Source organism: Garra rufa, chromosome 2 (assembly GCF_049309525.1).
Source record: "Garra rufa chromosome 2, GarRuf1.0, whole genome shotgun sequence".
Taxonomy (NCBI): Eukaryota; Metazoa; Chordata; class Actinopteri; order Cypriniformes; family Cyprinidae; genus Garra; species Garra rufa.
In genome coordinates, this window is record NC_133362.1 from 44,546,183 (window position 1) to 44,568,399 (window position 22,217).

The window sequence follows — 22,217 nt, forward strand, 5'->3', positions numbered from 1 at the left end:
ACCTGTAACCAAAATGGCTACACCCTCTCACTAAACCAGGCTGTTCCTGCTATGCTACTGTAAAGAAGAAAACCATTGAGAATATCAAAGTCAACGTTACGATGTTTTGGTTTCACACAATATCTACTAACTACTAATACATATATCATATTTGTATTGTATTTTTCAATGAATTTTTTTTTTTGTGAATAAATTCATAGGTAGGCCCAATTTCTATGACAAAATATATCAACACAGTACGTATATATAAAAAAAGGTGCCATGGTCCCTTGCTTCTATTTAGGCTCCTTCAGGAGTCATTATCAGGGGGGTATTCTAGAAAGCAAGGTTAACTTACCTTCACATATATACAAACCATATTGGTACATATGAAGATGAAATATTATTACATTATAGTTATTAAAATTAAAAAGGTCATGCTTGTGTTGATAGCTCTGAAGTAAACTAACCCTGAAACATAACCTACTCTGGAGCATGTTATGTTCAGAGAATAAGTTACTTACATACCCTGAAGGTTACCTCCATATTTGGAACCAAATGCTAAGTTTATCTGCCTACTTACCTTTAAACATACCCGGGTATGTGACATAACCTGCTTTGCTGGAATATCCCCAGGTTTACTTTTATAGAGACCTGTTTTTTTATTATTATTATTATTATTATTATTATTATTATTTACACTCATCCCAGACTTACTGACATTGCAGGGCATAAAAATAATCAGTCAGTCATGATTATTTTTTATGACCTTATGTCTTCATCCATATAAAATATGGCTTTAAAAAAAATTACATTAAAAATAATAATAAAATGTTTTGAAAAAGTAGCAGAGAAAATTAAATGGATGGTACAAGCTATATTTATTGCTTTACCTATACACATATATCCACACAGTAAGCTCAAACACCTAGAACAATCATAACAAATGTTTAAATAGGAACAGCATTTAAACGATAAAGTGATGACAAATCATTACTTACAATCATACCAAAACAAGGCAGGGCAATCCAACAATCTTAAATAAACAAATGAATTAATCATTAGGGAAAAAAATCATTTGTAAATCACAGACACAATAATGGTGCCACACATATCAAGGATATGCAGTCACATCTTATTTCAACAGGACAACATCCAAATACAGTAACTCTCTGGAAACCTGAAGCTAAGTGGGAAAAGAAAATGCCCCTGCTTTTGTTGTTTGGGTGGTTGTTTTCTGTTAAAAAAACAAATACAGTATCTGATATCCAACAAAATACCATAAATGTTGTTTTTGCATTTCAATTTTAACCATCGATCCATTTATCATACTTCACTACAAAATCACAATAAAATAAAAAAATAAATTATAAATAATTTTTTGCCATTATATTTTGCTATTATATTTATTTTAGAAAATTAAGCCTATTGTTGACCATGACAATTTTACTGCACAAAAACAACCCACAATATATATAATTTAAACGGTAATTAAACCTTTTTCTGTACTACAAAATTACACTGTCAGAAAATTGTATCTTTAAAGATACAACAGCTTGTCGTTTGGGAAGTATGTTATCTACCCCTAAAAGGTGCATATTAGTATCTTAGGCTGATGATACACTGGGCAACTTTTTGAGCAATATTGCCAGGCAACTTTGGCAAATATTGCGGTCAGTGGGCAACCAGGCGAGACACAGGGCCCACGATTGATCTAAATTATCCAGATAGAAATCTGTTACCCATTCTCAATAGGAAAGTGCCCAAACAATATTGCAAAAAAAGTTGCCCGATAAAATGTATCATCGGCATTAGAGTAGTAATATGTATCCTTAAGGTACTATTATTAATCGTTTAGAGGTAAATAAAGCATAAAGATGCCCCTTTGAGGACACTTCTCCAGAGATAAGCTGCTGTGCATCCTAAAGGTGCATTTTTTCCTGAGAGTGTAGAAATCAACAACCCTCTAAAATTCTATAATGATCTTAATCATAACAACACTGTAGATAATTTAATATAACAGTATTTTTCTTTCTTTTATTTTTTATATTTTGGGGTGAAACTGGACATGTTTCATGAGATTAATCATTTCTTTTTTATATTGTATCTTTAAACTATGCCCTAATATGAAATTTTAAGCATATTTCACGTCAAACACATATAAACTCATTTTATAGATTCTCAAAATGTGTTCTTTAATAATTATTATCATTATTTAGATTGCTTTAATTCACTGTAACAATGTTTAGTTGCTAAAATAAGTGCAAGAGCAGGTTTGGAATACATTACAGCAGGATAACAGGTGCTAAGGGAATGTCTTGGGGTACATCACACCTGACAACCAACAGAGAATTTTAAAAGATAACCAGAATCCAGACAAATACTTTTAATGAAAAGATGTGTGTTTGTCAACTACCTGCATGCTTATGGGTGCTATAAGAGCGAGTTTTGAAGCATCTTCTTTAAGTTTTTCTTTACATATCCTCTCCTTCCTTCAATCTTTATTCCCAAGAGAGTTGTCCACTTCCTCCTCACTGGGGCTAGGCTCTAGCACTGTACCTTCTGTTTGGGACAGCTCATCCAGCAGCTCCTTTCCTGCCTCTCCAGCTCGAGATGCCCATAGCACGGCACCCTGTTTCAGCCCCATGGAGCGAAGGAGCTTAGCGTAGTCCACAAAGGCTGCACCTATAAGCTTATGTGGAGATGCTGTGGTTAAGGAAGACTGGAGATAGGAAAGTCATACTAGTAAAATGAAAAAAGTGCAAAAGACCAAGTTACTATTTACTACATACAACCTATTGTGACCCCTGAAAGTATTTGGAGTGTTAAGTGGACACCAGTACACATAAGCAAATGTCATGTAAGTCAGATTTTTGAATAGCAAAGGACCATTTAAAATGTAGAACTGTCCACGTACAGTTTAGTTGTTTAGGCCATTGTTTAAACCCTGTGAAATGTAATGTTTCAAACATTAAACAGGGTGCCAAGGTGACTCTTAAACGCCGTGGCTGCATCACCACCTCTGGTGTGCATTATGCATATTATACGGTTACCACACCACAAGACATCGATCAGATGATATATTCCAGGACATTCGTCCGGTTTTTGTCCTTAAAACGCTATTGAGACTAGGATTCATTTCTTACGCAGCTCATCCAAAGCCTTCGTTGCTAATTCCAAAAAGTCATTTTAGACCTAGTAACGACACTTGAGCCGTTGATAGCAAACTAATGCATCTAATAATGAAGATTAGACAGGCAGACAGACAGAAAGAGAGATGGAGAGAGAAATGAAGCTTGTGAATTACCTCTCTCAAGTCTGTGTGTCTCTCAAAAGTGATTGGCAGCATCATCTATACTAATAGTGAAACTTTAAGTTAATTTTCTTCAAGACCATGCTGTTGTTACCTTGCTTGTAAGAAATGTCATGTAGTTTTTTAGTTATTAATTATCAGAACAGCGTTAACAACATTAGCACGTATGCTAACGTGTGTGCAAACTGTATATGTGTGCATCTGTAAGGGAGAGAGAGTGGGAGGAATAGAGTATGTGCTTTCCATACATAATATTGTAGCAAAAACATGAAAATAATCGGTTGTTTTTATCCTATTGTTTACTGTATTTATTTGTTTGGCCAGTGTCGTTGTGATATTGACATGTAATGCGGTCAAGTGCTGCCTGGAACTACGTTCGCAGTGTATTTCCCTAAAAATAATGCACACCATTAGAGCATTCGTCAGCCAATCAGATTCAAGCATTCAATGGCCCCGTAGTAGAAATTCTTATATTCATGTATTTTGTAAGTTAATACAACAGCAACTAATATGACCCTATGAAGGATTTTGGAAGTCTGACAGTAGTCAGTGTTGAGTACTACTGTAAGGTTAACCCTGCCTGGCTTAAATGTTTTAAAATGATTGACAGTTGAAAACATTGTTTAGAAATTTTGAAAAGTTATCAGAAAGTAATCAAATGTAATCAGTTCATGGTTGCTTTGTGGAGTTTCTGAAATGTCAACTTTAAAGTCTCTGAGAACCTGACACATTGCACTTCTGGAGACTCAAGGTAGGTTGCAGTTCTGGAAAACGGTGGCGCTGGAGACTAAATGGTTCCTGATGGTTTCATATCTAATTCTTAACCTTAATTCTTACTTTTTTTGCAATTAACATGCATCTTTTCTTCTCCACCTGTTTTTTCTGACAATGCAGATGCAACAAGTGTTTTGCTGTCCGGTGGTCATGTCTTAACTTTGCAAATTCTAGTATTGTATTAGTATTGCATCCTTCTCATGGGCATTTAATGGTTTTTGACTTTTCAGTCTGAGTTAAATCTCTTTTTTGGCTCATTTTATCTGTAAAAGAAAATGTGCCTAATAATTCTGTACACCTGAATATAAGGAGTTTTTCACTTCCAGCCTTCATGGACAATTATAAATCACTTATAAATAATTGAATACAAAATGAACAGTATTTATTAAGATCGATGTGGTTTGGAACTGGTCAAATGTGCTTGGATAAAAATATATGATCAGAATATCAACGTGCCTAATAATTATGCACAGGTTTATATTCGAGTTTGGTACATGTGTGTGTGTTTGATAATTCCTGCTTAAAACATTTCTATCATCTCTTGGTAAAATGTATCATTCTTGTTATAGGGTTAGGATAGGGTTAGATTGATTTTAGGTTTCAGACATTTAAATTAATTACTAGCAAAAAACACACTTGTGTTTGTGAGTTAATCCCTTCAATTAAAGTCTGATTTTTTTTTTCATATAGGTACATGTTGTGTAGGTAACTATAAAGTTCACTCTATTCTTCTCCTAATTTAACAGTGATTTAAATTTATGTATTTCCAGAGAAATGGGTGAACTTACGTGATGTTAACCGAAAGATCCGGTTAGCTCCCCTGAGAATCATACAAGCCGCCCCCCCGCCCCCCCCCCCCCCTCCCGTCTGTTGGTAACCCTGCCTTGCACTGGCCTTAGTTTGAGTGGAGTTTTTTTTTTAAGATTAATCTGCTTTTAGATGAGATGTCAAAACATTATTTGTCTATAAATAAATGTTTACATTTTCATTTTTAAATAAAATTCAGCCCTGCTGCATTTTGCTGTTAGAAAAACTGGAATATGCATTAGAAGGATATTAATGTCGTCATTTGTCTCCATCACACCATATTTTAGGCAGGCTTCAATGAAGAGTGCAGCACGGTCGAAATATCTCATGCTGTCAAAAAAAAATGGAAAAATATATCAGAAAGAATATCTGAGCATCACATCCTTTAACATGCACATTCAAATGTCAAACACAGCGCCTTTTACAAAGAGTTTAATGGCATTTAGGGATGACACCTCTGAAGACAGTAACTTTGTGTGAGGAACAGATCAACTTGTAAACAGATCAAGTTCATGAGTAACTTTGTATCATTCACTGATAATCTTTCTCTCTACAGTAGCTCTCAGATCTCTCTCTTTTTCTTTTTTGTTTTCCATTTTCAAAACTTGGAATAAGCAGTGTCAGGTTTGATGTAAACAAACCCCTTTTTTTTAACCAGCATGAACCGGGTGCTAGTTAAGAGCCAGTGCTATTGCTGGTTCAGAGTTGGTTTAACTGGTAAGCCTTCTAAGAACTGGTTTGCCTTTCCACGGACTAGAGAGCCACCACAGATCCAGGTCTTACGTCACTGAATAAGTCTCATCTTTCCCAGCAACCCTAGCATGACAGCGCCAACCACACCAGGTCTGCTCGAGATGCATCAGCACCAATCCACAACACAGCAAGAGTGATTGGAGAGCAGAAGACTCTTTAAGCTTTTAAATTTCTCCCGCGGTTCTAAGACGCCACATGCCGACTGGTCCACAAGGCGCCACTAAATATCAACAATGGCGGATGATGTTCATGGCTTTACATGGCCTACATCGGCATCCAAACACGTATGGCAAATCAAATATGTTTGTTTTTAGCTGCTATTTCAAATATGGCGGTCAAAAGTTAACCCCTTACCCAGCCCCTGACGCAAGCGATGCATACTTCTAGACCAGCAATGTTTTGGTGCTACTTACAAACCACTTTTCCTGGTTTAGAGCTGTTGATTTGGGTGTTGAAAGTAAAAAAAAAAAAAAAAACTATTTGAAACTAGGCTCTGACTCTAAATTAGCACTCAAACTGCCTTGGTAGAAAAGGGATAATAGACATTCTGCAAAACATTTCCTTTTGTGTTCTAAGAAAAAAAAAATGGTTTTAAAACAACATGAGGATGAGTAAATGACGACAATTTGTTTATTTGGTTTTTATTTTACTACGTTATTTTATGCTTCATTCCCTAAATGGATAATACATTTTAATGGGCAACAATAATCTGAATGGGCTAAATGAAAAATCGGCAACACTTTAAAATAAGGTTCCATTTGTTAACATTAGTTTACATGAACTAAAAATTAAAAATAGTTCTAAAGTGTTTATTAAACTTAGTTAATGTTGATTTCAACAGTAATAGACATTAATAGATTATTAAAAACAAAGATTTTATCTATTAATGTTAGTTAATGGACCTGAGCTAACATAGACTAACAATGAACAGTTGGATTTTTATTAACTAATGCAAACAAAAATGAATAAATACTGTAACAAATGTGTATTGCTCATTATTAGTTAACGTTTGTCAATGTGTTAAATATTGTTAACAAATGAACCTTATTGTAAAGTGTTACCAAAACATGAAAAAGAAAAGAAATGCATACCTGTGAAGCATCTCGCCCACTTTATGAAAGCATCCTAATGAGAGCAGGACCAGGATGGCCTTTGATTTCTGATTTACCTGAGGAGAACACAGATGCTCTGCCCAGCGCTTCAGCACATCTGAACTTTCTGCTGGATTCAGACGCACCTGAGAGAGAGAGACATTGAGATACATACATTTCTCTCACTATTTACAGATTGTTTGCTGCAAATTGATCACATTTTTATATTTGCTAATGCCAATACATACGCAGCAGTGATGCGCGGGTTGATCCGAAATGAGCGGGTGACCACGGTTACGAGTCATCCAAAAATATTTTTTATGATATTCGGGTCGCGGTCGGTCGGGTCGTTTGAAATAAAGATGCCAATTAAACCTTTGTAATTTATATAGTACTAGACACACTTTTCTATGAAATACATAGACCTACACTTTATTGGCTGAATAATATTTACCTTTTGAATGTTGAGCGTTATTAACTGTTGAATAAATGCTGACGCGGGACAAAACGCCCGATTTCCCAACACGTTGAACTGAGCAATGCCATTGTACCATTTTAATAGGCTACTTTTAAACGCATAGCTCAGTAATGTCAGCTTTATGCATTTTCTGAGAGGGGTGGGATTTTTGTTGGGAAAGTCGGGGGAGGGAGAGACGCACACATCGATTAGACTGGATAAACACATGCAGCATCTTTCCTAAAAAATGTCTCGAATATTTTGATTATGTCCAATGTTTCTCTTTCTTTTTGGAATTATTAGACACATTTCACTATGTCTTTTCAAATGCCTAGGTCTGTTTAATTTTCTTAATTATAAAATGTAGGACTATTTTTTAACGTTTATTCAAGCAATAATATATAAATTATCTCATGTATATGCTTGTTTAAAACCAGGGATTAAAAAGAATTCCGAATAAAAACGGTATTTTTTCTTTACATTTCCAGAGAGCGAAACGAACGAAATGAAGCATATATATATTTTATTTTGTCATATTCGTCATTCCTGATTTTATATATGAAATCTTCGTTTTGAAGTGCATTCGTTATGTTTGTATAAGAAAAGTCGTTAACCTAGCCTTTTAAGTTGATTTAATATTCTTGATCATTTTTAGAAGAATAAAACTTAAGAAAAAAGGAATTAGCTTATAGTCTCTTTTTCTTAACTTTTATTACACTTTAGATCGAAATAAACTCTTGAACATATTTAACATCGGAGAATCACTGACACAATTTAGAGTAGCCTACTTCGAAAATGAAACTATTTAAATTTGTATAAAGGCAAGACAAACGAAACCACAACATGAACAATCTGTATTTTTCTTGTAATCAATCTTTTGACAAAATTACCTAATTAATGCAGAATTATGTTTGACAGTGAACGCATCTCCACCGCATATAACCGCATATAATCGCTGCTGTCAGTCGCCAATATTAAACATGCGGGTCAGGTACAATATTTTCTTTTTTTATTTTGCGGTCCGAGTTGCGGGCGGGTTAGTTGAAAACGTTGGTCGGGTTTGGGTTGTTTATACATTGACCCGCGCATCACTGATACGCAGATATGCCGTAAGTATTTAGGCCGTATGCATTTAGGCTGAGCATTTTGGCTGCTTTGTTGATCTTCTCATTCCAGCTTTGTTGTGAAGTTATTATATATGCTATTTGATCTTGGCAGAATAGATCTTCTACACTGCTGAATTGCTGCTGCTGTTGTAGCAAGTTCATGTACTTGCTTTGCAGCAGCAATAATCAACAGCAGCAGCAATAATCTATGACAACAGCAATAACCAACAGCAGCAGCAGCTGTGTGCGAAGTACCTTCGCCAGCCAGGCAGCACGGTTCCATTCTCCATACGTCTGCAGGTAACGACAAGCATCTGCTGCTTTGTCGATCAGGCAGAGCAACTGCACACCCTCTAAGAGACAGAGAGAAACAATGAGGAGACAACAGCCAAAACACACACACACACACACACACACACACACACACACACACACACACACACACACACACACACACACACACACACACACACACACACACACACACACACACACACACACACACACACACACACACACACACGGAAGCATTAATTTGAAATATGACTGATGTGCTCGTTATCTGCAGGTGCCCCAGATGAGCACACATTAAAATGTGTGTTTGGGTGAAAAAGAAAAAACCTCAAAGCTCATTAATCTTCTTTGACCTTATTCATAGTTTTCACATGGCCCTATGACCCTGCCAAGGGTGGGACTCAAATACATGGAGTGGGATTTTTGATTGCCAGTACAATATCATTTCTTTCAAACTAATTACACCCATAAAATTTTCAGTAAACACATGCAAACCACACTCTGACATCCTTACCAACATACCCACACAATTTTAGCTGCATTATTTTTGCAATTGACTCTATAATAGACTATAATAAGCATAAGCAGAAAACTCAAAAAAGGGAGTATTTCTTTTATATGCCAAATTTGAAAAAAATGACAATCTAGTAAAAAATGGTAAAAATTTTAAATTTGAAGCCTTGCCGATAGAATGAATGCCTATTAGCAAATATTGCATCATTTTATAGTCAAATGGCCTTGGGTTAAACAATTGCAGTTTTAATGGGTTTCAATGTGGACATTTTTGTCCTTAAGGTCCTGAGTGTGAGTATTTTTTGTATGGAGGGTAAAATTAATTTTTTTGGAAGGAAATGAGGGTGAAATATTACAATTTAAATAAAAATACACACCTGAGGCAAGATTTATGCAGTTGGCATTAACACAGGCACACTTAAAACAAGAAACAAAACTGAAATGGACAAAAATGTCCATAAGGTCACACAAGGGTTAAAGTTGGAAATTTTCTCTGCTTATTAAAAGTGCGAGCAAGCCACATATACTGTAAATGTCAAGGTGCTCATACTGAAATCTAAATACAGATTTATGCTTTGTAAGTAGTTATGTAGATAATATTGTTTTCTTTAGTACTGTAAGGAACCTGGTCATAGCTAAATTGTACTGCAGGATACATTTACAGTTTATTAAAATGGCAATTCCAAATGACAAATCCAAAAGGGCAACATGAAACAGTCAAAGTCCAGACAAAAAATAAGCACAAGTATTTGACCAGGTCTCCCTTCCAGCCCTAGCAGAATAGTTAAGCATCTCTACTGCATCCCGTTCCACCACAGTTTCAAAAAAATTAGTTTGACACTATGGGCACTAGCATACTTTCAATTCTGAATAGTTCCTTACAGGGTTGTGTTCCATCTTTTAAACAAGCCGTGGTTTCTCCACCCCAATTTCTGTCCCATCTCTAAACTTCCATTTTTATCTAAAGTTTTAGGGAAGGTATTTCTGACGCAAATCACAGCTTTTTTGTGGGAGAATGATCTGCTGGATAAATTCCAATCTGGTTTTAGAGCGGTTCATTGTACTGAGACCGCTCTGCTAAAAGTGCTAAATGATTTATTATTAGCGGTTGATTCTGGGATGGCTACAGTTTTAATTATGTTAGATCTCAGTGCTGCATTTGACACTGTAGATCATTTGATTCTTTTAAAACGGTTGGTGTGTAAGGTGGGCTTTGGGGAAACTGCCTTGAAATGGTTTCAGTCTTATATTAAGGATAGAACATTTTTTGTTAATTTGGCAAATGTTTCATCCTCTGTGGTTCCCTTAAAATATGGCCTTTTCTCTATATATGTGCCCGTTGGGGTCCATTTGCTGTCGCCACAACATTTCTTTTCACATGTATGCAGATGACACCCAGATTTATCTTCCGCTTAAGATTGGAAAGTGCCTGTTGCAATGTCTAGATGAGGTTACAGGTTGGCTCTCCAATAATTTTCTTTAACTTAACGAAAAAAAATCTGACATCATAATATTTGGTCCTTCTAAGGCTAAAGAGAAGATAGCTAACGCTTTTTCCCCATAAAAACTTGGCATTATAATAGATTTATCTCTTAGTTTTAACAAATAAATTTTGTTGTAAGAAGCAGTTTTTATCAGCTTATAATTAGGTTAAGTTTTAAAGATCTGGAGATTGTTATTTATGTTATTCATGTCAACAGCATTACATGTGTAATTTATTTGTATCCTTAATTTTGTGAAGCACTTTGGGCAACAACATTGCATTTAAATGTGCTATATAAATAAATGAAGTTGAAATGAAGTTAAAGTAAACAGTCTGACAAACAAACAAGGCAAGGCAATAATACAATAATCGTGATCTAAAAAACAGGTGAGAATTTATACACGCAAATCAAAACAAGGTACAATGAGAACACTTGCAGGGCCCTTGCTGGCACAGTGGGCTAGCACCAGCCCACACCAAACCTAAACAGCCCCAGGCTCTCTGTGAGCAGCCCACACTAGCGGACTGCCTACATTAATCCCATGATAGCCCATTGTGGGCCCAGAGCAACTTTTGTACCTTTGAGCCCAGGCAGGTTTTGTGTATGAAGCCCTGTAATACAACTAGGAGACTGGCCATTCTTTAGCCATTCAACTGAACCCGAATAGCTCAAACTAAAAGAGACCTTTTCAGAACCTGTTGTTTTATATAGGCCAGGGATCCTCAAATCTGGCTTGTGAGATCCACTTTCCTGCAGCGTTTAGCTCTAACCCTAATCTAACACACCGGAGCATGCTAATTAATGTCTTCAGGATCATTAGAAAATCACAGTGAGTTTGATCAAAGCTGGAGCTAAACGCTGCAGGAAAGTGGATCTCACAAGCCAGATTTGAGGATCCCTGATATAAACATTTGCTTTTCAGAGGCTGATGGTGAGATACAGGTGTCGTTGTGGAATTCAAGAAAGCGGGTGGACGAAAGGAGCGCTACCACCGTCTGCTGACTAGTTGAGAGACCTCGGGGGAAGAGTGAGCTTTGCCAATCAATACTTTAGCACACCAAAACAATTTTAGCAGAAGTCAAAGTAATGATTTGGTATGTTTTATAATATAATTTTTATGTTAATTTGTATTATTTTTATGTCTGTATAGAAAATTTGTAGACCCTTTTAGAGTGTTGAATTAGCTGTAATAACCTAAATTTATTGTTTTCTATTTTATATTTGTATTCCTTTGACTACTGCACATTTTTGAAAATACAGACATTAGTTATGTGGTGACTACATGCATTTCAGATGTATATTAACTGCTTTTCCCAAATACTTAAAGGTGCAATGTGTAATATTTAAGATTATCTCTAGACAGAAATGCAATATAATATACATAACTATGTTTTCAGATAAAGACCTTACGTAATGAGCCATTATGTTTTTATTAACTTAGAATTATCAGTTTATGTCTACATACACCGCGGGTCCCCTCACATGGAAGCCGACATTATGTTTCTACAGTAGCCCTAAACGGATAAACTGCTTTACAGATCGCGTTTCATCACTGTTGTTCTAGCGAAAAAACACTGACACAATGATGAACAAGTAACAGTAATATTCACAATAACATCGTTTTATTAAATTATCAAGTAAATCTAATTCCCTAATTTACGTTGTAAAAGAAACTGCATTATTCTTTGCTGTCTAAAACGACGACATCTTAATCCCGTGTCGACTGCCGTAGCTTCTGTAAAGGGAGGGGTGAGCGGTGGACGGAGTCGTTGGTTGCAATTCACAACCTCACCGCTAGATGCCGCAAAAAATCTACACACTGCACCTTTAAGTTATAGTAGCTGAAGTAGTATTTATAGTGAAACAGAATTATTGTTGTAGTAGATTAATAGTGCGGGCTCTGTGTGGGCCTAGTGAGGGCTGCCTGTTTGTTTTGCCAATGTTTTGCCAATGAGCAAAGTCTCAGCGGCCCTGAACTGGCAGCCTGCTGGGGGCCCTTAGGCTAGCCCTAGGTAGAGGCAACGGAAGCTGTGAGAAGGGTCAATTTTTAGGGGATGGCGCCTTCTGGCAGTGAAACGAATGAGTAGCAGACTGAGACAGTATAGAATCCCCCACCTGCGAACACCTCCTGGTGTTCTTTACTTTGGGAAATCTTTTGGACAGGGTGCTGAATCTGTAGAATACGCTTTGTGGTTGTTGCGGATAGATATTTACATTTCCATCCAAAGTTGTGAATTTACTGTAAGTTGTGTGCAAAATTGGAATATCACATAAAACATTTGCAAATAAAGCACTGTTTCCATTCAGTAAGACAAAGAGAACAAAATCATCACTTCCTGATATAACATTATGTGTAACATTATAACAGTCTTCTATTTGTGCCACCTTCATTTACTTGCTAGTTTTCATCACTTTCCCTTAAAGGTGCCATAGAATGCATTGATACAATATTTTAAATTGTTCTCTGATATCTACATAGAAGGTATATGGCATAGGAAAGGGCAAACAATTGTTTTACAGGTCCATTTACAACCCTAGGATTTGTCCCAAGAATGAAATGGTCTGTTATTACTTTATTTGGAAGGTTCATGAATAGTAATGATGAGCTCTGCTCTGAATGGCTGTTTCACAGAGCTGCTCATTTCGGTAGCTCGCACATGGAGGAAAATATATATTTAATTAAGCTTGAGCCGCTATTAATATGCGGTTTATTGAAACTGCATTTCAAATTTTTAAGCACTGACACGTTTGCTAAAATGAGCATCCAACCAGAGTTCTTAACGCCAACGGCCAGGCACAAAGTGCAGCCAACAAGAGTGCGACTTTCTTGATGCGCATTGAAGAATTTATCCGGTGAATGTTTTGTTTGTTAATGAATGTTTCCATCGTAGTTTAGGTAAATGTGTTTTTTTTTTTTTTTGCAGATGTGCATTTTTCATGTGCATTTTTTGAATTTATGCAAAAAGGCAAGGCAATAATATCGAGCACTCCAGGATTTTGCCGATCTGCAATTGCAGAATTTAACACAAAATCAAACTTCAGGGAGAAGCAGATTTTATACAACATTGTCACTGAGAACGTCTCGGTTATGTATGTAACCCTCGTTCCCTGAAAGAGGGAACATATACGTAACCGAGACATTCCTTTTCAGTCAGTCACTTCCGACGTCACATCGGTGACCGACAAATTGGGATCCCTTCTAGTGTCCTGAGTGAGTCTAGGCCACTTTCTGGCCTAGGCCAGGGCTCGCATCAAGAAGACTAGTCACCGTATACCATAGCACTACCCACTTCAGTGAGACTGAAACCCCTTAGGTCTCTCATATGGACCCCAGCCCTCTACTGGTTCTCACAGATTCACTGAGTGAGGGCCTGGCCGCACGCTGCGCCATGTCTGGCTGCCGAGGAAATGGAGGAGCTTGACAGGGTCTAATGTACTGATTTAACCAAGCGACCCGAGCTGGGGCCACAGTGCTTCTACCCATTTGAGGTGACAACACAGGAGGATACCGGCTCTACACGAAGGCTATAGAACCTAGCAAACATGTTAGGGGTCGCCCAGCCCGCAGCTCTACAAATATCTGTCAGCGAGGCACCACAAACCATCGCACAGGAGGATGCAACACTTCTTGTTGAGTGAGCTATATATAGTGGGCCATCCTCTGTAGAGGTCGACCGATATATCGTTCGGCCGATATATCGGGCCAATATTTGCCATTTTTTTATATATGAACTATGAAGTGTTGCTTTCACTTAGTGAAAGAAAAAACGGATAGCGTAGAACCGTCAGGAACTGGCATATGCTACAGCTGGATGAAGTTAAGTTTAAGGACTGTAGTCGAAAACTATCAGCAGCTTGCGAACATATTAGCCCCAGTGTTATGTTTTGTTTTATTTTTCCTGTATTCGAGTCAGAGAATTTCACTCTGTGTGTGGGGTGGAGAAGGCGGCAGAGTTGTGATTTAGGGCTACGTTACTCCACCCCGTTCGGAGACATTGATGCACAGATGGTGGTCATATCCGCCGGTGCTGCGGATAATCCGCGGGTCGGGTAATAAAAAAAAATGCATTCTAATTACTTGTGGGTGGATCGCGGGTGGATGAGATAAATCAATAATGATGTAAACATTAACTACATTTTCTCAAATCTGAACCTGGGTTATGTGGTGAAGACCGTGGCTCCAGCTTCCTTTTAAATATATTTTGATAATTGCACCTGATGCGCCCGCACCGTCCTCTCCGTCACCCCAGATACTGAGTTTGTAACAATGGTCACGTCCAGATGTCAGTAAACGTTATTTTTTTCAGCATGGATTTGGCTTAAAACGACGAGTGATTAAGGCTATATAAGTGTGCAGCGATGTGCAGATCAGCTGTTAAAATTAACAATCCATTCATCATATCAGCATGCAAAACTAAGAATTAGAATAATTGTAATAGGAAGATCGTGTGAGGTTAGGTAAATCAGAGAAAAATATAGGTGCGGGTGGATGGCGAGCGGATTACACTATTGCCTGATTTTGCTTTATTTCGTCGTCTAAAGTAAGATTTTGCTCTCTTCTGTCATCAAAAGTAGTCTGAAACAAGTCACAACTGAGCCGCTGTGCATCTCCATTTAAACAGCGTTGTTTCGTTTATGAATGAGCGTGCGTTTTTAAACCAATCTAGTGAAATGATTCAATTTTCCATACATAAAGTCACTCGTTTTATTCAGGAATGAATCAGCTGTTCGAACGAATCAAATGAATGATATGATTCAGTAATTAAATCAGTGTTTTGCCGCCACCTGCTGGCAGATCCTTTCAGTTATATAAATCATTTAATATTTCTGTATTCAAAATAGGATATTTAAAACAATCTCAACATTAATCTCAGCTCTAAAACTTTTATGTAAATGATTGACAGTTTTTTTTATATTATCTGTTATATATATATATATATATATATATATATATATATATATATATATATATATATATAAAAAATACTTGGTCAGTTGATTTGTTTGGTTAACTTCGGTTAAATCTTTTATTTTAATACTGTGCAGTGCATAAAATTAAGATCCAAGACATGGTTCAAGTCAGTGTTCATGATGTTAAGTTTAGAAATGTTGTGCATCCACTTATTATTAGTGTGACATTTTAGCATGCAAATAAAGGGGAGAACTTCAAGATATCAGCCCTAAAAATCGGCCAAAAAAATCGGCAGCACATATCGGCCATCGGCTGACCCTGACCTCTAAACATCGGCATCGGCATCTGAAAAACCCATATTGGTCGATTTCTAATCCTCTGTAATGTTGAGAGTGACCGACTGTATTAGAAAGCGGAGTAGACAGTGTTATAGTACACGACCACTGATGCAAGTAAACAAGTGAACTTGAATTTCACGAGTTGGAAGCAGAATGTGTGGGCAAGCATAAAGATCTGAGGGACCTTGACCAGGGCCAAATAGCAGCGACTAGATGGGTGGGTCAGAGCATCTCCAAAATGGTTTGTGGAGTGCTCCCACTATGTAGTGGTTATTAAGTACCAAAAGTGGTGCAAAGAAGGACAACCGTGAATTAGCATTAGTTTCATGGATGCCTAAGGCTCATTGATACATGTGGGGAGCTAAGACAAGCCTGTCTGGCTGGATCACACAAAAGCACTACTGTAAAATTGCTGAAAAACTTAACCCGTCTTCCCACAATTCTGGTTAACATAATGCTGCATGAAAGAAATCTATCACAACACAGTGCATCACAGTGTCATGCATACGGGGCTGCATAGCTGCAAATCAATTACAGTGAACATGAAGCCCACTGTTCACCATTGAAAGCACCTAGAATAGCCACATGAGCATCAGAACTGGATAACACAGAAGAAAAAGGTTGCCTGGTCTTATGAAACATGTGCGTTAGGGTTGGGCTAGGGTAGGATGGTAGGATGTAAGGTAGGGTAGGATGTGAAGGCAGGTCAGCAGAGGCAGTGTTGTGCTCTGGGTAATGTTCTGCTGGGTAACCAGTTGTTTTTAGATACTATAAAATAGTTGACAATAACTGCTAAAATAGTCTAAAACCTTATCAAAACCCTATTAGAACTTAATAAAAATACATTTGGACAAATTGATACATTTATCCTGAAACAGGCACTTTGCCTGTGCATTCTCTGCAAGTCTGAAACGCTCATCAGCTGACACGTACGCAGCAATTTCCACCTTTGTATTTCCACCTTCATTATGGAGCTTACTGAACTTTCTAACTCTCAACCCTCTACGAACTAGACTTATACAAATCGTCACCTTGGAATTATAAGGTTCTATCTGTGTTCCGAGTGGTTTTGAGATATTGAGCTTTAAAGTTTTTGCATTCTATATAGCAAAAATGATATGGGCAACACGTTTCTTTCCTACATGAGAATGACAGAGACCCTAAATGTATTCTAAATGTACAATATCAAAATCCTCTCAAACTTTTTAATGGTGATTTTGGGAACAGGTCAAATGCAGGTAGAACCTTCTAATTCTAAAAAAAGTTGTTTTCTGCTTGGAATCATAAGGTTCTATCTTGCATTAATTAAACATTAATTAAAGCAACAATTTTCAAGAAATAAAAGTAGTTTACTTACAATTTGTTTTAAAACATAAATTACTGTTGTAGCAATGTGTCAACATGTATGAGAATTTAATGCTTTAATGCTTTCTTTATCACATTTATTTAATATTTTACGACAAATATTTTTTTCTTGTTTAAGTTAGGCATAAAAGGCCGTGCTGAATATTTTGTCCAGAGCAGATGTTGATTTTATAATTATAGTGGGTAATTAAAGACATTATTGAAATAAAAGAACCTTTTTCTTTTCTAAATAAAAAGTCCTAAAATGTACACAACTTTAAAAAAAATCATCAAATTATGTAAATAAGTTGTCACAGAATAAGAATATGTGAATAACTAAATTTTGACAAAAATGTCAGATAGAACCTTATAATTCTAAGGCGACGAAATGTAAATATGTGTTAGAAAATTAGGCTTAGTCTATATCACTCATAATTTTCCCATTCACAGTAATACACCTTTTATTTATTTTATGGCATATCCTTTTATATGTATAATAATAATCTAAAATACTGGCCAGTATTGTACAGTAAAAATTAAGCACACTTCAAATATTTCACTGTTACAGTAATCAAATGGCTGGAACCATAAAATGTATTGAATGTTGAATAATTAGTCATTATTATTATATTATATGTTATGCTATATTATTAGCATTTTAAATATTACCGGTAATCTATTTTTTAAATTCAATTATCTATTATTTTATGTAAACTATTTATTTCATTTACATTTGAAAATAAAATAAAAAACTATTTCCCTTTGCGCCACCTTATGGTGATCTTGTAAGACATCAAAAGGCACACTATGCTCTACCCCAGAACTATACTTCCAGCAAGATGACAACATGAAGCAATTCCTGAGCCTCCATTCCACAGAGACAAAAGCAGATTGACCAAGTTCTAGGTCTCTGGCCCAGAAAGACAGAGCCAAAGGCAGTGAGCAAGCCTTCACTTCAAGGTACCATCAGCTGTCTGTTCCAGATTGTTAGGTGCCATCTTCAGGGCCTCATATGCATGTTCCAGGTTTAAGAACCTTTCACATGCTCTGAGAGAACTGCATCCCACAGAGTTCAAAGGACATTATCAGTTTAAAATGTTCTAATTAACATTAGATATTATATAACTTTGGACTTTGATTTTTGCCAATCTTTGATTTGCCATAACAATGCCAAACTTAATCACTTGCATTTTATGTACTATACACTTTATTTCTTTATCAATCATTATAATTGGCAGTTGTGTTGATTACTCTGTGTGAAGATAATACTGTAAGATGATCTACCAGTTAACAGTATATCACAAATCCTTCTAATTGGTCAGATGACAAACTACCTCTAATTTACATAATTGTTATTTATTCAACAGTCTTCCTTGACTGTAAATAAATGTTAAGGTGGGGACCTTACGGCCCCATTTTTTAAAAGAAGAAAGGAATCATCTGACACTCTCACACTCACCCTAATTGACGTGACTGCAACTCACAATATTAATTTTGCTCCACCTGTGAGACCCACTGCATTCCACTCCATTGTGAGGAAACTATTAGTGGTACCCATGTGAGGGCAAATTATTACATATGCAACCTATAATTTCACTTTTTTTTGTTTTGTTTTGTGCTATACAAGAAAGGAAAATCATACAAGGTTTCAAACAAGGCTGACTCTTTTTGCTCTACCTGCCAGCTTGCCATTGGCAATCATGTTTGTGGCCACCAGTTTAATGGTGCTCTGAGATGGTCCGGATGAGGTGATGGTGGTCACCAGACAGGCTTTGAGAGAATCACAGTAGTAGCTGGAGTTATCTGCACTGGTCTCCAAAAGCAACTGCACTGCACGGTCCGTCTGATGAAGAAATAGAAGATAATAGTTTATTCTTACCATTATTAATGAACTGAAGAATTTTAAATGTATAGAACATTAAAATTAAAATTATAGAACATTGGTGTCATATTCCATTTTCCTACTTTTTATTAAAGTAAAAAGACTGTAAAGCACAGCTTCCAGAGGATTTAATGAAAACTGTTGTGTTTACCTGGGATGTGGTATGGGCTAGTTGTTTCATTTCAGCTAAGAACCTTGCACATCAGATGATAAATTATAAGCTTATTATTTGGGCATGCATCACTCTATTTAGACATCAGATGGAAGTTAGAGTTAAAAGTTAGGGAAGACCCTTATTGTCATCTCTGTAATATGTCTAGGTGTAGCCTCATATATACATATGTTCTGGGAATGTCCAAATGTAAAACAATTCTGGACATTTTTGTGCACTGTTCCTCCTAATATTCTACACTGTAAAAAGGCTTTGCATTGACTTACAGCTGGAGGCACAAACCTCTTTTTAGTTGTGATAGTGTCAACATTAAGTAACGCTTTATTTTAAGGTGTCGTTGTTACATGCTACACATACGTACTATTATAACAACAACTAATTATGTGTAATGACATGCAAGTAACCCTAGTCCTAACCCTAACCATATAGTAAGTACATGTAGTAAATTAATATTACTCAGTACATAAATGTACAATTACACTGTAATAAGAACACCTTAAAATAAAGTGTAACCCAACATTACATTCACACTGTTGTTTTTAGGAACAAAACATCAATAATATTAGTGTTTTATATATAATATATATATACACTGTATATAAAAATGGTAACACTTTACAATAAGGTGTGATTTGTTAACACTATTAACAGTATTAACTAACATGAACGAACAATAAACAGTTCATTTACTACACTATTTATTAATCTTTGCTACTGTTAGTTAATAAAAAAAAGTTGTTCATTGTTAGTTCAAGTTACTTCACAGTGCATTAACTAATGTTAAAAGAACACAACTTAATAAGTTGTAGAAGTATTGTTTAATTAATGCTTAAAGCACCATTACTTCAAACGAGTTATACTTGATGCCTGTTCTCTGAGAAACACTGAAAATATTGCTATAAATTGTAGAAACATCCCCCCTTTTACCTTTTAGACTTGACTCGCGTTTATAACAGTAATCTTGGGGGGCAGACTCGTTTAAAAAGTGCTTTCATAGAAAGGGACCTGATATTCAATAAGCCAAGCTTTATCATTTGTTCCTCTGTATTATATATTTTTTTTATTTGATGAACATTAAATAAAATTGTTACTCTTACATTGGTTTGGACGTTTTTTTCTATTTTCGAGCTCGGGGACACAGTCACAGTCTCTATAGGTAACTAGGTGAAAGGGTCTCTATGTGCTAACAATTATTATTTCTGTGATGTGAGGCGAACAGCAGACGGTCAGTTTAGCCAGTCTGTCTGGTTCCTGACCTGGGCCCCAGTTAGTTAAGTGCAAACTCTAAGACTATGTGCCATATTTCTAGAGAGAAGAGTGGCACCAGACCATCTCTTTTCAACAGGTCAGATCTGCCCCAAAAACTCGTCCAGCATATTACAGTGTCTGACATCATACTTTTTAGTGATCTCTGACTGGTGAGATCGAACATCATTAGTGCCAATGTGAATAACAATCTTGTTGAATTTACGTTTAGCATTAATCAACACTTTTAAATTTGCCAAGATGTCAGGCGCTCTTGCTCCCAGGAAACACTGGAGTATGGTGGCTGGTGTCTCTATTGTCACATTCTGAACAATAGAATCACCAATAACTAGAGCACTTTCATCAGGTTTCCCAGAGGGGTGCTTCACTGAGTGGGGAGAACCTGTTTGATGTTCTGATCGGAACGCAAGACCAGTGTTTTACCCACGACTATGCCATCTCACAGTCACCCAGTCGCCCTTCTGCATTGGCGTTGTAACCGGAAACGAACAATGCACAGGAGTCCCTGAGCTAGGCGCATTCAAATCCGTATCTAAGACCCTCACATTCTTACTATCCTCTATTAAAGTTTGGATGCGTGTCTCTAGTTCTGAAATCTTCTCTGTCAGCCTAACTATTTCCCTGCATTTATCACATACAAATCCCTCACTGCGACAGAGATAGATATATACACATACCTGTCCCAGCAGCAGGAGCTGGTCAGCACACTTTTTGGTGTGTTCATAGCTGGATCGTTTCACTTCCTGTAGTCGAACACGCTCCAGCTGAAACCTCTAAATAAGAAAGAGAAAAAGTCAAATTTTGAATTTGAATTTTTCAAAAATAATGAATAAAATTTTTCAAACAGGTGTCCAGAACTGACAAATGTTCTATTATATCATTGATACTGGCAAGCTTTTAATTGGGTGGAGTGGAACTATCTTTGTTTTGAAGAAAATCGGGTTTGATAAAAAAAAAAAAAAAATGTAGTCATTAGATTAATGTTCTTTATATATCCCCTTATTGGCAGTATGCATAAATAATAATGTTTCTCCTTTTTTTCTTTACAATGCAGCAAAAAATAGGTTAGTCCTTAATTGCACCATTACTTGGGCAATTTCATCCTGTAGGATCTTAGGGTGTCACAGTAATAATGTGATGAAAACTGTGCCAAAACTGACCAAGAGTAGAATTTCACAGGAGGAGCATAAATTCGTCAAGGGCCCTGGTGCCAGCAAGTCTAAGTAACTAACTCAAGTCTAACTCCTCAGAATACTAGGTAAGCCCCTCTAACATTGTCAGCTTTAACCTTAGATTAATGGTTGAAAAGATAATACATCACGACTATCATGAGTAAAATCATGACTGAATGCCAAAGGGGAGTTGGTTTTCCACCCAGGACAGAGGGCTACAAAGAGACCGGCTTTAACATATACCAAAATTATGACCAGTTTAATGAGAAAAAAAAAAAAAAAGATTATAAGTGCACATTATGAAACATTATAAAATAATTTTAAATAATTAAGGACCACAAGGTGTAAATTCCCACCTTGTGTGCTCCTTAGCATCAACTGTACACTACAAACTGTACCAGTCAGACAGTAAGACACTTCACTGACCACTTCATGCTTCCTCTCTATCACTCCCTCTCTATCTCTGTCCCAAACACTAATTAATTAAAATAAATGTTATAATTCATTCATTCCAATAAATGAGTTCTTACTGCACTGTTTATTCTCTGTATCTGATTTGA

General features: G+C 36.5%; 1 protein-coding gene across 1 annotated transcript in view; it reads right to left on the bottom strand.

Moving 5' to 3' along the window:
* Nucleotides 1–836: 836 nt before the first annotated feature.
* Nucleotides 837–22,217, bottom strand: part of wdr11 (WD repeat domain 11) — a 44,256-nt gene continuing 22,875 nt past the window's right edge. Inside the window, exons 8-13 of the mRNA XM_073834267.1 lie at nucleotides 21,163–21,258; nucleotides 18,843–19,008; nucleotides 8,536–8,633; nucleotides 6,718–6,863; nucleotides 5,121–5,203; nucleotides 837–2,673 (exon numbers count right to left, since the gene is read on the bottom strand). Coding sequence (XP_073690368.1) covers nucleotides 2,474–2,673; nucleotides 5,121–5,203; nucleotides 6,718–6,863; nucleotides 8,536–8,633; nucleotides 18,843–19,008; nucleotides 21,163–21,258 — 789 coding nt within the window. The 3' untranslated portion in view covers nucleotides 837–2,473. The remainder of the gene's footprint in view (nucleotides 2,674–5,120; nucleotides 5,204–6,717; nucleotides 6,864–8,535; nucleotides 8,634–18,842; nucleotides 19,009–21,162; nucleotides 21,259–22,217) is intronic.